This window comes from Colletotrichum higginsianum, chromosome 5, assembly GCF_001672515.1.
Source record: "Colletotrichum higginsianum IMI 349063 chromosome 5, whole genome shotgun sequence".
In the NCBI taxonomy this organism is placed as follows: domain Eukaryota; kingdom Fungi; phylum Ascomycota; class Sordariomycetes; order Glomerellales; family Glomerellaceae; genus Colletotrichum; species Colletotrichum higginsianum.
Window position 1 is genome coordinate 1,355,128 of NC_030958.1, and position 17,336 is coordinate 1,372,463.

Consider the following 17,336-nt stretch of genomic DNA (forward strand, 5'->3'; position numbering starts at 1 on the left):
CACGACCACACAAAACGAGCGCTATCTCGCTCAGGCTGGGGCCCAATCAGCGCCAGCTAAGCACCAGAGACAACGCGGCAACGACTAACAACAAAGAGGCCACGGAGAAGGGAGAGGGGGCAAGGTGGAAGGGCTCGCCGGAAAGCTGGCCACCGTGCCGGACAAGCACTGACCACACGCAGAAACTTTGGCCCAGATCCCCCAACACAGCGTTAGCCCTTTGGTCGGGCGGGCTCTACATCGTAACCCCGTCCCCTCTTTTTCGCCCTTTGCGACATATGGCGTCCAGAGAGGTCAAGTGTGTACACTAGTACACACAGCTCCCTTCTCCCCTGCATAGACACAGTGAAAGCTATTTCGTCGGATGGATGAGTTTTAGGCTTGGTTCTGGTTGCTTGTCGGATCAAAAGCCGACTGAAGGGGGGGGGGAGCTCTTGAAAGGGGTGAGCCCTGGACAGGTGTCACGGCCTCCGAGGCTTGTTTCGTTTCGTTGAGGCGGACGACACAAAGCGGACCAAGTGACAGTTTGGTCTTACTTCTGCCACTGCTGGTCTGCTGCTGCTGCTGCTTCTGCTACCGCCGCCCACCGCAAAGAAACTTGCCGGACTATCCAAGAGCGTGTGTGTGTTTATAAATGGGACCTTCTCCAGCACCGGCGCCTGGGCGGTCGTGGCGTTGAGGAGGGGGAGCCGTGGTATAAGTTTCTTGCCGTCCTTCATTCCAGGCGTCCAAAGCGACTTGGCATTCTTTGACAACCCGCGAACATCAAAACCACATCTGCCCTGCAACTCCCCATCGTAACCCCCGGCTGGTCCATCCCTCACAAGCCTCAAGACCGACTCGTCTGCTTGCCAACGTTCACCATCTCGACGTTCTCCTACCATCTCACTTCGTCTGATTCCTTGACCAACAACCATCGCAATGGGTTACTACTGCTCAAACTACTACGTATGTCTTCCCCGCCCTACTTCTTTGTCTGTTCACCGAGGCTCACGTGACTTTCGCACACAGGGCTCTATCCACTGCCACAACACCGTGTCCCGTTTCGGCGACAGATGCCATCTCTGCGCAGTAGGTGCATCTCCAGTCGTCAACGTGCCCATCGTCGTCTGACATTCCACCGTCGCAGGCATCAAAAAGAGGCGCCTCCATCAAGGAGGGTCTCCTCTCCGAAGCCGAGCGATGGGGTTCATCGACGCCCCGGCCCACACTCGGCGATCGCCGGGCCGAGCGGAACAGCCGGCCGATCCGGGACTCAAGAGTGAAGAACTGAGAACACGAATGAAACGACGCCTAAGATTACGACGACAACATCAAGACAGAGAAGATTTAGAGTAACCGAACGAGACAAGCGAGCAATTCGGTACAGACTGGGTCACGAGGGCATGTCCAAGAGGCCCGAGAGGTCGGCTGGTGTGCATGTGTGACGTACACAGGCGTTCAAAAAACCAATACCGGACCACGCGATGCGAGAAGGTCCAACAAAGCATTGTTCTTTCATTTGGGGGTGGGAGGACACCTGGAAGGAGTCGGGCCTACCGCCTTGTGCCTATCATTCAAACTACTAGAGAACGACAAGCCAGCAATCAACTAATTTCACAAGCCATGCCATGCCCATGTGCGTTTACGGGAGGGGTTGGACAGAAATTGGTGCTGCATTCTCCCGGTGTCTGGCGCCATACTCTCTCTGCCCGGTTCTGTCCGTATCTGAACACAGCGGCCGTATGCTTGACTCGGCGTCGAAATGAGAATACCTCTCAGGGATCAGAAGTTTGTTTTGGCAGGATAGCATTTGCGACTTTCGGATGGAGATGCCTTCCCCCCGCCGAATCTGCATTAGCACCACTTGAATCGGCGTTAATGTGGCAAGGCAACCTAGGTTATGCCCAACTCTCTGTATGTATATTTCATGACCTGGTGTGCCAGGCATGGTCGTATTTCTAAATCCAGAGACCCGGTCCGGTGGCAAGTATGCAACGTGTCACGAAGCAGGACGGTATCAAGCAAACCCAGCTCAACAGAACTCGTCATGGCCGGGAAATACCACCTCATTCATCCGGTCTAGTTGCCAGTCAACACGACCCACCAGACAGTAAATGCCTCTTCCTCCCCTGAAGCAAAGCTGAGTTCGGAAGCTCGAGTCAAAATACGCAGTGGAGGGGCAACTCTGAGATGCCGGGCGGGCTGTTGTCTGAACATGGTATTCAGAGTTCAAACGATGACAGATGGATCCATGAGAGGGTTTGTTTCAGAACCTGCGGCAGATCCACGAACACACAACTGCTCCTCTCTAACATTCACGTGACTCTACTCCCCCCCCCAAGAAAGCTGTCTGTCAGAAAGCATGTGTGCGAGACGGCCCGAACAGCCTTCGCCCCTCCAACCGAGGTAGGATCAGAGATTGCCGCCGGAACGAAGTTGAGACGATCACGCTCTGGCCTTCCTCCCTGCCTGCCAGCCCTCCAACGCGGGTCATCCCAGATGTTGGACTACTCTCCATATCTTTTGGATTTCGGATGGAACATCTAGCCCTTGGGAAGCTGGGGACATTTCACCGGGGATGGGGCAGTTCAATTGGTTTGGAATAGACGAAGGGAAGTAAGCTTCACAAAGCTCGGATCTTGGGGGTCCTGGCGGTCCGCTGTCCAGCATGATGTGGCCATTCGTTCACACAAGGGGGGGGGATACTCTCGAGGTTGTTCACAACAATCGATCGTCAGCGAGGCTTCGTCAATGGATGGCCTGCTTGACAACCGGATGACGCGAGTACCTCGGAGTCCAGCGGGCATGACAGAGATAAGAAAAGAGTTCGACATCCTTCCTCGATTCAGGAGCTGCATGCAAACCGGGCAGTTTCTGAGTCGCCTTCGTGGCTGAAAGGCAGGCAGGCATGTGAAATGCCAGCTCTCCCCCCCCTCTCTCTCTCACCCCAACCATCATCTCATCTGCGGTGTCCAACGCCCGCAGTGCCACGTGGGCCGACGGACCCTAACACCCATGATGTTTTCGTTCTCAGTCTCGAGCAACGGAACTACTATTCATTTGTCATTCATCTGCAGCTTGTTACACATTGAACGTCTCAGCTCTCACGCCTAGCTGTGCCAGCAACGTTGACCTCTTGTTAGTCTGGACTTCCCTTCCCACGGTTGTTGCAGCTCTCCTTTATCAACTGATTCAGGTCTGTATAGGTTAAGCGATATGGCGTTTCTTCCCCATCGCCCGCCGCTCACAGTCGAGCTCTTTTGACGCTGTAAAGCTCTGGGATTGCAGAACCATCCACCTCTCGCTTCACCCCAGCCGTGATAGAAGAGCCGGAGGTTACTATTTGCGCCCGCAGATCTTCGACTAGGACGAGCTCTCGATAGGCTCTGGAGCCCAGCATGCCGGCCACCATCTCATCCCGCAGTGGCGCGAGTCGAGCTTCGAGGGCCCAAACGCTCTCTTTCCACGACTCCACCTCGTCCAAGAACTCTCGGCCCGTCTTCTCCACGACCATGGTATGGGCCCGCTGCGTTCTCTCGGTGCTGATGTTGAAATACCGTGCTCCATCGCTGCCGTCCCCGCCGGCCCGAAGCTGACTCTTGAGGTGGTCGTGTATCGGTTTCTCCGCTTGGTACTTCCATACTCGCTGGTCTGGTGCGATGAGAAACGCGTCCATCGCCTCGCAATCACGGCAGTTGGGGCCTTGCCCGTCGCGGCCTTTGGAGCACGTACGGGATCTATGGGCCCATCTCCGGGGCTCCGGAGGGTTCGGTGGGATGTTCTCGTAGAGCCCCTCGCGCAGGACAACCTCGAACAAGCTCTTGGCTCCTTGTGTGACTGGGATGTTGTGCTCCTTGAAGATTTTGATGAGAGGAACGATGAGTTCTGTAGTAACGTCTCCGCCAAGCTTTTTGTGACACCATGTGGCCTTTGTCCGCAGAATACTGTCGCAACTTGCTTCCAGCAGCTCGATTCCTTCACTAGCGAGCCCTAGGTGCATAATTTGGCCCACGATCTTCGCAAAGTCCTTAAGCGGTCCCCGGCAAGGCGGTATGCAACGAGTTGGTGGTCCACATGTCAATGAACCAGGTCCGGCTGGCTTTGGTCGCAAATCTGCGCCATGAAGCAGCAGTCTCCCAAAGCTGCGATTAAAAACCTGTTCGAACAACAGCTCCGCAACAGGGCATTCCTCATGGCTCCGCCAGAATAACACGGTATTGAGGACACCATAAAGAAGTTCGCGGGTGCCGCTAGAGGCTAACGCCGTTATCAAACTGAAAGAGGCGAGCCCGCAGTTAGAAGAACTGTTCTACACAGTGTATTGCCAATAGGCGGAGGGAAAGATCATTCGTACCGTGCCTTCAGCCAGTCCCTTTTGCTGTGCTTTCCCCCCAAGATCACAATGAAGAAGGGCAATTCACTGATCTCAAAGCTGGCTTGGGTGTCAAGTTTGTCAGTTAACTTGGAGTCTCCCCACTTGAAAAATGAGTCTCTGACTGCATCTTTCTTGAATGCGGAGGTAAAGTTTTGTATGGTAACGTGCACATCTATAACAGTGTCCATAGGTGCAACGTTTTCCATCCTAAACGAGTCGTCAGTATTGAATTAACATCAACAATGAGCATGAGGTGGGTGGGTTTGATGCAAGAGCTTCTTTGGACTCTCTCGATGGTCTCACCATTTATCCCAATCAATATGCCCTGGGACGTCGCCGAAATGATGCTCGACGAAGCCACATGCTGTCTTGATTGCGCTCTCAAGGATATCTTCAATGCCACTTTTCGCTGCTGCCATCATTGCACTTTGATAAAGACCCATGTTCTTCAACTTGAGAGCCCATTTTACGACAACAGGAGTGAGTGCCCGCGAGCTCTCGTTGGGGCCGAGAGCCTTTCGCAAAACTTCGAGTATTGGGGGCCTCGCGTGTTCGCCCATATCCTGATTCTTCATGAAGTCGCGCATGTCATCGACGACCATCTCTACCATGTTCTCCGTATTGGTGTTTGCAAACGAGTACCCGCTCGGGCTATTTGGGCTGATGTGGCTCATGTAACGATGCACGCTTTTCTTCTTGACAAGAAACGCAGCCTGCGATTGAGGAATTATGAGCTTTGATACGCTTGAACCCATGGCGAATTCGACAGCTTTTGACTCGGCAAAATACATGGGCACATACCGTTCTGTAATAATCGGAGGCGTCCTCAACGTCCTCTTCTTCAGTGAAACTCCTTTCGTCGTCGTTGTCGAGGTCACCTTCCAGATCCAACATTTCTTCAGGTTTTGGCGTGTACCCAAAGCCAATCGGTTTGCCGTTAGGAGAATACATAGTTCTATGAATAGCGTGCGTATCCCTCTCGTCTACGTTATATCCATGTCGACCTGGACCAGGGTTGACAGGTCTCAAGTGTGCGAAAAACAGATAGACGCCGCATTCGGATGCAACACTATGTAGAGTCCTGCAAACATCCCGATCGTAGCCTTTCATGTGGCTGATTGATAACTCAGCCTCGGAATAACTGTGATCGAGAGGGCGGATGAGCGTCTCCGTGTCGGGGAACCTCGTCTGCCACTCAAGCAGATGTTTTCTGATCATATGGGTTTGCTGTCCCACGAGCGCGGCAGACTTCTTATCAGACCCGCGCTGGAATATGCTGTATGTAAGAGCCAAGCGATAGCCCGATTTTATCTCCTTGGTCTTATGCGAGACGTCCGAGTACCACGCCAACGCGGTCAAGTCGTATTTGGAGGTCGGAGCCGTGATAAAATGGTGCTTGTCGGGACCGAAACTGATATGGACGTCTCCACCCAAGTGTTCCGATGGCAGACAGATAAACAGTGTGCCGATCATTCCAGGAGACTCTTCGGTGTCTCCGTAGTTCTGGGATGAAAAACCTTTCTCGTGGAGGAGCAGCTTGTGAAGCATCAGACCAATATCCGTCAATCCAAGGCTGTGTGCGGCCTCGGTAGCCACTTCCTTGAGAAAGGCGTCCCATTCAGGGTTTAGCAACTTGAACTGTCTGCGATTGAGCTCCCAGATGTTCTGCACTGGGGTGTCGAAGGGAGTGTTGGCCTCCCTACCGGATGAGGCCGGCCTGCATGCATTCTTAATCAGTTGCGCATGGGCAGAAGTCAACGGGAGCGGGAAGGCAGGATGCCCTTCTATTTCCAACCCCGGATTAGGAAACATAGTGTATCGTGAGGAGGAGGCGATTTCGTAGAAGGATCCGATGCCTTCCAAGCACTGCAAGAGCGTGTTCTTCCAGTCTTCATATTCGATGCCGCTCGGCTCGTCCCCTGTGTTGGCTGACGTGGGAAAGGAGGTGCTCATGGCCATTGATTGATGAAGTGCAATTAGAACAGCACAGTCTGATTGTATGTCTTGGTGTCGATGTGTAGTCTGGTTTGAAATGCTGAGAGGACTGCAAATGAACGGGATACCCCATCGTCTCCCTGTGTCAGGGAGGTCAAGTGAAAGATGTGTGTGATATGGTGACCAAATCCATCTCGACCCTCCTTCGAGGCCTCCTAGCGGAGCGGCTTGTGACAATTTACTGGCGATGCTGATTCTTCCTTGTCTGATGCAACGTGACCCTATTTTTGTAAGTGGGGATTCCATCGAAAATCAGAGGGTTCCTCACCCCTGTGATGCCATGAAAACGTGCCGAGGACGATGTGTCGGTGGCCTCGAACCAAGAGAATATGTCCACTTTGCATACGACTTGTGTATCACAATCCCACTCAGTTTCAATCTGCAAACTTTTATTACCCAAGTCGCTCATATGGTGGAGATGAGACGACAATCAGCACGAACAACCTCGGTCATCACTGAGGCAACAGTGAAGACTGCCGTTGTAGGGTTCTAATCAGTGAGCAGAAAGCTCCACTTGAGTGCTTTCCCGCCTAAGGAACTTCGCCATAATACTTTCCTTCTTCCAAAGCTCCTTTCCAATCCGGGCGAGCCATCAGAGTCTGTGTGATGGGAATTTTGATAGTGTTTTTTGTCGTTGCCCGCCATGCAGAGTACTATGCACGTCTTCTCGATACTGATTGGAGTCCGATCCGGCGGCCATGGTCCCAACTTTAGCCGACGGGTTCCTGCTGTGTGGCCCGAGCTCGCTCTGCAGGTCCAGGTCCAGGGACACGCACCCCAGCTTGCGCCATCTCAGTTTCACCTCTCTCGGAGCTGCTATCTGCTATCTGTTAGTTGGATACCCCTCTTTTTCTCCGCATCTCGGCACCGAGACGGTATTCTCATAACAAGTACCCTGAGGGACCATCGCTGACGTAGCAGGTTGTCCCGTTGTCCGGGGCATCCATCGGACAGAGCTCCCTGAAGCTCTATCTCACGTACTCGTGACCGTGACTCGCCCACCCACAGCCCGGCGGCAGGTGCACTCCGAACCTTCCCTCAGAGGCGAAGTGCTCCTCTCATCATCAAACATCACAGACGCAACGCCACAATCATGGCGAAACACCAACCATCATCAACGATGCTGCGGCCATCCTCCCTCCTCGCAGCAGCAGCGTTCTGCCTGCCCCTCGCATCCGGTTCACAGCCCGGCGCCGCGTCTCCGATCCCGGCCCCGATGCGTGATCTGACCTGGGGCCAGCTCAACTTCCTCCACACCACCGACACCCACGGCTGGCTCGGCGGTCACCTCCTCGAGCCGCAGTACTCGGCCGATTGGGGCGACTATGTCTCCTTCGCCGAGCATATGCGCCGCAAGGCCGACGAGCGCGGCGCCGACCTTCTAGTCATCGACACGGGCGACCGCGTCGAGGGCAACGGCCTCTACGACTCCTCCAGCCCCAAAGGTCTCTTCACCTACGACATTTTCCGCGAGCAGGCCGTCGATGTTCTCTGCACCGGCAACCACGAGCTCTACCAGGCCGATGCCGCCCAGCGCGAGCACGACATCACGGTGCCCAACTACCGCGAGAACTACATCGCCAGCAACCTCGACTACATCGATCCCAAGACAGGCGACCGCGTGCCTCAGGCGCAGCGGTACCGCAAGTTCAAGACGAAGAATCAAGGTCTCGAGATCATCGCCCTCGGCTTCCTCTTCGACTTCACGGGCAACGCGAACAACACGGTTGTGCAGCCGGTCGAGGACACCATCAAGGAAGACTGGTTCAAGAAGATGCTGCAGGAGGAGAAGCCCGATCTCTTCGTCGTCATCGGCCACGTCGGCCTGCGCATGCCCGAGTTCAAGGCCATCTTCACCGCCATCCGCAAGGAGAAATGGTTCGCGCCCATTGCCTTCTTCGGTGGCCACGCTCACGTCCGCGACGCCCTCACATTCGACAAGGGCGCCTTTGCGCTTGCCAGCGGGAGGTACGGCGAGACCATCGGGTGGATGTCGATCGACAACGTCAAGAAGGCCAAGTCCGCCGCCGATGAGGCCTCCGCCGAGGCTGCTCCGTCGGCCTCTTTCACGCGAAAGTACATTGACAACAACCTCTTCGGTCTCTACCACCACACCGGCCTTAACGAGACGACCTTCCCGACGGAGCACGGCAAGAACGTCACCAAGATGATCGAGAAGGCCCGCAAGGCGCTCGATCTCGACTACCGGTACGGCTGCGCGCCGAAGGACCTGTGGGTGAACCGCGCCCCATACCCCAGCGACGACAGCATCTTCACATGGCTCGAGACCGAGGTCCTCCCGGACGTCATCCACAAAAAGGAAAGGGAGGACGTGCCGCGCCTGGCCATAGTCAACACGGGCGGCCTGCGGTTCGACATCTTCAAGGGTGCCTTTACAAAGGACAGCACCTACATCGTGTCGCCCTTTACCAGCACCTTCAAGTACATTCCCGACGTGCCGTACGGCGTGGCCAAGCGCGTCATTGAGCTGCTCAACCAGGCCGGCAAGATCTTTGAGGCGGCGCACGACACCCGTTTCATGAACATACCTGAAATGATGTTCCCCAAGGACGACGTCGTGATGATGTCGACGGCGGCACGGGAGGACGAGCCGCGCCGTCTCGAGCTCCGCCAAGAGGCTAGCCAACACCGCTTGGCTGAGGACGGCGACGACGACAAGTCCAAGAAACCGGACCTCATCGGCGGATACACCACCAAAGACGACATCGGCACTGACGGCGACGACACGGAACACACGCCCATCAAGTTCTACGAGGTGCCCAACTGCGTGCAGACGGAGATCGGCTTCCCCGAGGAGGGCGAGCCGGACAAGGTGGACGTCGTCTTCATAGATTTCATCCTGCAGTGGGTCCTCGTCGCGCTCAAATTCAGCGGCGGCGACTACAGCGAGAAGGACGTGCTGGCGTGGTCGGACGATACGCTGACGTACAAGATGGGCGAGTGGATCAAGGAGAACTGGAAGGGAGAGTGCTGAGCGGGGCCCGGCAAAAGCAAATGTTTTTGTCTCCTTGGATCCAGGGGGGGTTCGTTCGATCGATTTTCTTGATAGATTCATTTTGAGCCTCGGGTACATGGGGGGTTTCTTTTGGACGGGAGTTTTGCATTGATGTGAACGATTCGCCTTCCTCCTCTCCTTTTCTTTTCCTCTTTTGGGTTACGCATACCACCTGCTCTAGGCATACTAGACCAGACACACATTTATGCCAAGGAAATTATGGACATAAAGGTACGGATTCGGTACATCATGTCATGGGCGACATAGGAACCGAACTCAATAGATTGCAAATACCGCGCCACGCAATACGCACCACCTGCTTCATCCTCTTTGATTTTCAGGCGGCGGCTCGGAACGGTGCCAAGCCCGGATCTGCCGTCAGGAGCGGATCTCCACTCCTCCAGATTCTCGGCTGCGCGGCACTGGCTCGGTTCACCTTTGTCGACGGACCTGTCAGTGTCACTCGCTCACCTGAAGTCCGAGTCGACCTCGTATCGGCTCTGCTCGCCGCGGACAGACGCCATTCCCGCCACATGCTCTCGACGGCAGTCTGCAGAGTATGGTTCATGGCGGCGACCCCCTCCCCCCCCCTTTTTCCCTGTCTCCTTTTTCATCCTTTGGGCGGCATCTCCGTGGCGCACGGCAGAGGCCGCGAGATGAGCCAGCCACGCCCGATGACGGGTCAGAAGCGCAGATTGTAGTGGATAACTAGAAAAGGAGAAGGGAAAAAAAGGGAAGGGAGGAGGAAGGGGGAGGGGGGGCTAAGGCGGCTGGCTGTTGTAGGTGACTTGCTTGCGAGAGCCCTTCTCAAAGGTGAAGAGAAAAGAAGAAGAAAAAATGAACGGACGCCCGAGCGGGCGCCAGCGGCTCTCCAAAGGCCCGTAGTCCGAGTCGATTTTAGGCGTGGCACCGGCGGCGGACGGCGCTATTGACGGAAAGCGTTGTCAGCTGAGGAGGCTGAGGCTACGGGACTCGATGTCGGCGACTAAGCTGTCGGTATTGTAGGTGGGGAAGGGAGAGGGGTGAGGGAAGGTCCAAGGGAGAGAGGCCCTTTATTCATGCGCCTTCTCCCTTGGCGGGTATCTTGACGTGTCGTTATTTGGGCTGGAGGAAGATTCTGATCGGGGGCGGGAAATGGGGGGAAAGGCGACTTCTGTATGCTATGCGTGCATGCTTGCGTGGGGGGAGGGCGGTCGACAGTGGCTGGTTGCGCAGCCGCGTAAGGACAGTTGAAGATCCCCGGCGAGTTATGTTGTTTTTCTTCTTGTTCTTCTTGTAGTCTTGTAGTTCTTCTCCTACCCGCCAAACCCCCTTCTCCCCGCCGGAGTGGGCACACGGACTTCTGCAGTAAACAACACGAACAGCTGAAGGATAGGAAAAATCAAAACAAGGAGGGGGAAAAAAACTAAGCGTAGATCTCAATCGAAGGTCGGACATGTTTTGACGTCAAGCCCGCTCCACCTGCGACGGAGGATTTTCTCGACGGATGCCGGGCAATCCATGTAGATACCACGTCCTCTGCCCCTCCACTCCATTCCACAAGGACATCCAATTTGGCTTTTGCTGCTGCTCGACCGGGTTGGTTTTGGGTCGTGTGCATCAAAGGGGGCATAATGTTGTTGGTATATGTTGATTATCGACGATGGATCGCGGGTCGGTCTGGATCCGGAGGAGGAAGAAAAGGCTTCATGTACAGAGTAAACAAAATATGTAAAAAAAGAATTTAAACAAAAATTAACATAAGGGGTCTAATGGAAGGAAGCAGCCGGCGGAGGAAGCTCCGCGGGCTAAAAAAGAATTCGGCAGGTGCAGCCATCAGCAGCCCATTAGCCAGCATTGGCTAGCATTAGCCAGGGGTGTTGGATGTGTAGAGTACCCGATTAATGTAAACCCCTTTTTGTGCAGTGTGTTGTGTACGTACCGTTGGTTGGCGTTTTAGTCCTTCCTTTTGCGTTTCTTCTGATCAGCTCTCCTTCCTCTTATTCTCATTCTCATTCTCATTCTCATTCTCACTCTCTCACTCTCCTCCTCCTCACCCACACTAGGCCAAACGGGCAAAACCAACCAACCACCCCCGTTGCCTGCCTTGCCCAATTTGGCACACAAATCAAATGCGTGAGTGTCAAGCGATCAGGAAACGGTGAGCATCGAGTAATGTACCCTTCACATGCTGCATTGCAGACGGTGAAGATGCAGGATGCTTAAATGAGTCTCGTAAGCCCTTCGCATGGGATGTGAAGAACCATTGCAGAACTTTGAAGAAGTAAAAAAAAAACCCCCATACAAAAAGAGATGAACTGGGCGGGTATGTACACAGGACAGGGTAGCGTGTGATCTTACAAACACCCTTGATCCCGGGAATCCCGTTCAGGTGGTATTTTCCGGGGATGCTCTTATCACGTTTTGTTTGCCCGTCCCTTATCGACCGGCTACAATGGGGACATGGCATGGCGGCTGCATGACTGATACAGCCTTGACAGCGGCACAGCAGTCGTCACGAGGCTCGCATGCACAAGGTAGGTAATAGTACTTACATGTGGCCCAGTTCAGGGGGGGGGGGGGGGGGGGGGGGGGGTTTATTCAAGGCTAGGGTGTCTTCCTCCCGTGAGTCTCTCCTGAATCCCCTCCCTTTGCAGCGCAAGGGCAGCACAGAAAGATTTTGGCCTTTGCCCCCCTTCCCCTTCCCCTTCCCCTTACCCTTACCCTTACCCTCGACTCGATCATCTCTCTCTCCCTCACTTGGCCTGTTGACGTGCGCGCGCGTGGAGACCCTGTCTGACCGAGAGCGAGTCTACGTCAAAGGGGGTAAAGGCTGAGATTTGCACACGCGTTGGTGGGACTGCTGGTGGTGGTGGTGGTCTGCCGTTTCATTAAACACCAGCCCCAAGAAGAGGGGACGGGGGGCCATAATGCCTGGGAGAAGAAGGGAAGGCCTGTTCTTCATCTCCACACTTTGCCCACGCTTCTTCTCCGTCCCACGGTCCACCCCTCTTTTCGTCTTTTTGGTCGACAACGGCGACGTCGCAATAGCTCGGCCTGCTCCGGACGAGGTCCCCTCTCCAGTATCAAGTCTCCTCCCCCTCCCTCCCCCTGCCCCGTCGATGGCGATTCTCGGTTGACTTTTGTTCCCGTCCATCCTCGACCACCTTATCCGCCATCTTCCCAATCGTTGTCTCTCGTTCTCTCCAACTCCTTGCTGGCCGGCTGTCTCTCCTTGTTGGTTCTGTCTACAAAGGGGGGGTTCGATATCAGCAAGTCTCATCGCTCTTTATCACAAACAACCCACCGCCCCATCTCAAGACTCGCCTCACTCACCCTCGGCACACACAGAGAGAGAGAGAGAGAGCGCGCACGCTTTCACCACTCGTTGCTTTTCCACCCGAACATCCAACAACCTTGTCTTGACCCAGCATCGAACTCCACCAAAGCTTCTGCCCTGTCCGCCGATCTGGGCGACTAGCTCGTCAGCCTGTCCCTTTTCCTGAGCTCCCTCATTGGGACGACGAACTGCTGCTGCTGCTGTTGCTGTGTGCCCCCCGCCCCCCTGAGCCTGTAACGGATCAAACTGTCTTTGGGCCCGCGAATAAGGATCGTCGCCCTTGTCCCTCTCACTTCGACCTCCGTCACCGTCGCCCGGAAAAAGTCGCGACATGGTCCGTTGCCAATAACCACCCGCCGCCCTTCTTCCTCGTCCCTCGACTCCCTCTGTCTTGATCTGCTTTTGCTTTTGCTCTTGCTCGGTCGCAATTTCACGCTTCCGCCAGCTAGACACCGGAGCCGTTGGCCGCTCCATTCATTCCCTTCTTCAGGAAACCCCCCCGCTGGTTTCGTTTGCTTCTTCCTTTCATTTCCCCCCCAGCCCAAAACTCATTCGATTGTTGTTTACCTGGTTGTCCATTTCCAGGGACTGGACCTTCCCGCATCCTCTGTGCATAGCTCACAGCCCCAGCTTTATTTTCATTTTTATGCCATTCATTTGTCTTGTAAGCAGCCCCTACCCAACACAATACACAGTACAACCCCCCCCCCCCCCCCCACCTCGCTTTCGCCATATCGTGAAGCTAACCAGCGCAGTTCTTGATACCCTTTTAACCCCCGGAGCCATGGTGTCCTTTTTCGGCCTGAAGCTCGGCGCTGATAAGAAGAAGTGCGCCATCAATTCTGCCCCGGGCATCGAGCCACACAGCTGACTGGCCATCCGTAGGAAAGCCGAGAAGGCGGTGGAGCAAAAGCCTCAATGGAAACGGACTGATCAGAACCTCCTCGGCGAAGGCCAGTTCTTCGGAAAGGAGCTGGATCGTCCCATCCTCATCAACGGCTCCCGTCCCGGCACTGCCATGTCCAACAAGAGCTTCGCCGCCGGTTTTCGTCAGCCCAACGCTCCTTATCTGAATGGCGGCTCGTCGTCCCTGGTCGACCTTGGTGCACCCGGCGCCGGCAAGGGTGTCCGCCCTGTTGGGTCCGAGGCTAATTTAAGCATGCGGTGGAACAACAGCTCCGTCGCCAGTCTGCAGAACTTTGCGAGCCCGCCCATCATCACCGGTGGCAGCAGGCCCGGAAGTAGACCGGGTACCCCTAACTCGGCCAGCCGAAAGGTCTGGGTCAACCCCCTCGACGTCCACTTCGCTCGCGACAACGCCGGCCCGAGAAACGACGGTTCCCTCAGCCCGGCGCCGAGCGGCTATCACTCCTCCAACAGCCTGTCCCCCCTTCCCACTCCCACCATCACCAACGCACCCCGGAGCCCGCTCGGCCAGTTCGAGTTCAATCTGACCCCGTCAGACGTACCCAAAGATGCCAAGCTGACCCCTGCCCCGCTGTCGCCAACCAAGGCCTGCCCGTCTCCTCCCCAGTCTATCAACGGCTCTCTTCCGCCATTGAGGACCGACTTCAGACCAAAGACGGCCGTTACTACCGTCCGTGAGGCACACCGACCTGGGCCCGCAGCACTCCCCTCTCCGACCGCGTCGACAGGTCGCTGCAGTGACGAGGAGCAGCACTTCTATGCCCGGCCTATCATCCAGAACGTTGCAGCAAAACGAGACACCCTCACCATCGTCACCCCTCGGAGACAGAGTTTTTCGATGGATATCCACCAAGACCTGGCTGCGCTCGATTTCACAAAGCCAGAACAGCAGAGCCCCACGATCCCCGCGAGTCCGCCACCGAGGAGCACTCGACGCCCGTGTCCTCCGGAATTGAGGAGCCTGCCCCAACCGCCCCGTATCGCCGGTCTCCCGCCCCCGAGGCCGCAGCAGGTACCGTACGACGGGCCGTTGCGAAGTCCTGCGCGGCCTCCCGAGGATTGGGTCAATGCCAGGCAGCGAATGGGTTCGGACGCGCGGGAGAGAACGAATTTGGAGCCGAGGGAGAGGATGAACTCGGATGCCCGCGAACGCTCATACTTCGACTCCAAGGAGCGGCTAGGCCCGGACGGCGGGGAGAGGAAAGACCCTGACGGCCGCACTCGCGACGACCGGCCTTCGCCGCCGCAGGGATATCTCGGCCCCCCGCCCACGTCGAGGAGAGTGGCGCCAGGTGAAGGCGAACGCAGCTACGGCATCACACCAGCGAACCGCCGTCCGCCCCCGCCGCCGGTCGAGCTCCAGCGCAAGGCGTCGAACCCGCAGTTCCGGCCACCGGGCTGGGACGACCGCGACGTCCAGCACGGAAACTTCGCCATGATCTCCCCTCGCATGCAGCCACCCCAGCCGCCGACCCCAAACAGCCTGATCCCCGAGCCTTCGAGCGACGCGAATTGGCCGCTCCCGAGTCCACTAGCAAGTCCGACTTTCGGAACTGGCCAACGGCCGCACACGCCGAGCGAGAGGTCCGAAGGCCAGATGAGTCCCGGGCTGGTGATGCCCCTGACTCCTGGGCGAGACGGTCGGGAGGGACGGCGGCCGGACTTTGGGTTGAGGGCGCCGACGGGAATCGCGGACGAGTTCCGCGTGGGATTTATCTAGGTGGTTCGAGAGAAGGAACAAAAAAGCACCACACAAAAAAAAAAAAGGAGGCGTCTTTAGACTTCGGGCAGATGTGTCTGTACTAGATACCGACATATGGGGGGTGGTGCTTTTTGTGGAATACCCTGGCTGGTCAGTTTTGGAAAGGGGGCGCGCGAACATACCACGCCATATTTGACTTTGGAGTAGCTCTTTTGATATCGGAGGCGAAGAGGGGTGACGAGTAGGTAGGGCAGGCGTGGAAGGATGCACATTGGAGTCCGAGTCGTAATTATCCAATGATAATGTAATCAACCAGTTTCTGGTCAACCTACCTGGCGACCGTTTCCTCTCCGGGGGAGGGACGTTAAGCAAGTCTCCTGACAAAACGGAACGTTAGATCCCGACTCTTCCACAAGTACAGTCCCTTGTCTGAAGGGTTTGGCTGAAAGGGACAGACGGCCTTGTATCGAGGACGGCAGTTTGGCACAATATCAGGCAGCCGAATAAATGGGTTTCGTTCGCCCAACTAAATACGCAAAAGCATTCATGCAAAAAGATTGAATAAAAACCGTTTTGGAAATGACATGAAGAAAGAACGAGTAGAGAAGTGGAAATACGAAATTCAAGAGAGCTGTAAGCCACGGCATCCAGGCCGCGGCGCACGCCGCATGTTGCCTGCCTACCACCGTCTCTTTAACATGCCCCCTCCCTCCCCTGCCCCTCAGACGGACGGGCGGCCGATCGGCCCCACATCCGCGTCTCGGACCCAGGATCCAGGGTTCGCGCCCTCCTCCTACCTAACCTACCCACTCATCCACTAGGATTATGAGTTGTCTTTTCTTCGAGCTTCTCGAAGATCGTGGCGGACATAGCTCAGTTGGGAGAGCGTCAGACTGAAGTCAAACTTCAATCACTATAATCTGAAGGTCGTGTGTTCAATCCACACTGGCCGCATCTTCGTTTTTGTCTTTTTGCTTCAATCTCCTTTTCTTGTTCAGACTTCATTCATTCAACAAGCAAGCAAGACCTACTTACTACCTACCTACCTGCCTGGGTCGTGTGCCTGCCATCTTGTTTGCTCTATCTATCATCGTCCTTGTCTTTCTAAATATCTTGGTGTCCATGGGCTGGCGGCTACTTATGAATGTTTTTTATGTCCGATTGATTGCTCGCTGTCTATTTGACTGGTTGACCGACCGCCCCCCTTCTCCAGCTCTGATGAAATATTTATCAGTCACAGAAAGCCCAGCCGTGGTGGAAGAGAGACAGACCCTCGCTTCTCGTCAAACAGAATCCCCCTTCTTGCGACATCTTGGCTCGTAGGAGAACGCGAGACGAATACCACGATCTACAAAACCTCTAACAACCCCCATCCCCCCCCCCGCCCATTACCCCTCCGTGGCGGCGCCCACATCACTTAAATGTACATACAGATCGACCGCGGCTCAGCTGTCGCAGCATCGGTCGAAACAGGGGGCAAGTGAAAATGCGGGGGGTTAGGGAGCGTCGTGATTCAACCAACAGACGCTTCCTTTTTTTTTTTTTTTGGGTTCTGTTCTCCCGGTCTGTCGGTCGGCCATGCACAGGTCCCCAACTTGTCGAGAAAAGGCTGGCCAACGAAGTCAAGAGACATCAAACTGGATTCCCAAAACATTTCCCGCCGCACTTCTTCTGGTCCCCAGCTAACGACCTCAGAAAAGAAATTCGCCAGGAATTGATGCTTAGGTAGGTAGAGACGACCTCGCCGGGGGCGGAGTACAGACAAAGAACATGACAGGTCTGCTTCCACCAGACGCCGATCGCCTCGGGCTCGGGACGCAGCTTGTCTGGTTCCTTTGCCCTCCCGGGGCGGCGGGTACGAACAACTGTCCTCGATCATGCGGCTTGGTCGGGTCCCGATCATCCCTCTCATGGGGCGACGCGACGCGCATCCCTCGTTTGAGGTATCCGGACGACAGCATGCCATCTAAACTTCCGATGTTGCAAGATGAATGCGGTGATGTGAGCCAAGATCGGATGC

At 55.6% G+C, this 17,336-nt stretch overlaps 5 protein-coding genes across 5 annotated transcripts; 3 read left to right on the forward strand and 2 right to left on the reverse strand.

Annotated features, from left to right (window-relative positions):
* Positions 1-3,226: 3,226 nt before the first annotated feature.
* Positions 3,227-6,316, reverse strand: CH63R_07352 (2OG-Fe(II) oxygenase; the record flags this gene model as incomplete). The annotated part of the gene is made up of 4 exons (XM_018302327.1): positions 3,227-4,256; positions 4,337-4,564; positions 4,661-5,070; positions 5,159-6,316. The coding sequence occupies 4 exons, from the start codon at positions 6,314-6,316 to the stop codon at positions 3,227-3,229; spliced, it is 2,826 nt and encodes a 941-aa protein (XP_018157105.1).
* Positions 6,317-7,445: 1,129 nt separating this feature from the next.
* On the forward strand, positions 7,446-9,347 carry CH63R_07353 (Calcineurin-like phosphoesterase; the record flags this gene model as incomplete). The annotated part of the gene is made up of 1 exon (XM_018302328.1): positions 7,446-9,347. The coding sequence occupies one exon, from the start codon at positions 7,446-7,448 to the stop codon at positions 9,345-9,347; it is 1,902 nt and encodes a 633-aa protein (XP_018157106.1).
* Positions 9,348-9,622: 275 nt separating this feature from the next.
* On the forward strand, positions 9,623-10,069 carry CH63R_07354 (uncharacterized protein; the record flags this gene model as incomplete). Its single annotated transcript, XM_018302329.1, has 1 exon — positions 9,623-10,069. The coding sequence occupies one exon, from the start codon at positions 9,623-9,625 to the stop codon at positions 10,067-10,069; it is 447 nt and encodes a 148-aa protein (XP_018157107.1).
* Positions 10,070-12,675: 2,606 nt separating this feature from the next.
* On the reverse strand, positions 12,676-13,161 carry CH63R_07355 (uncharacterized protein; the record flags this gene model as incomplete). The annotated part of the gene is made up of 1 exon (XM_018302330.1): positions 12,676-13,161. The coding sequence occupies one exon, from the start codon at positions 13,159-13,161 to the stop codon at positions 12,676-12,678; it is 486 nt and encodes a 161-aa protein (XP_018157108.1).
* A 310-nt stretch (positions 13,162-13,471) lies between these two features.
* CH63R_07356 (uncharacterized protein) lies at positions 13,472-15,334 on the forward strand (the record flags this gene model as incomplete). Its single annotated transcript, XM_018302331.1, has 2 exons — positions 13,472-13,515; positions 13,573-15,334. 2 exons carry the CDS (start codon positions 13,472-13,474, stop codon positions 15,332-15,334), a joined length of 1,806 nt encoding a protein of 601 aa, XP_018157109.1.
* Positions 15,335-17,336: the final 2,002 nt, after the last annotated feature.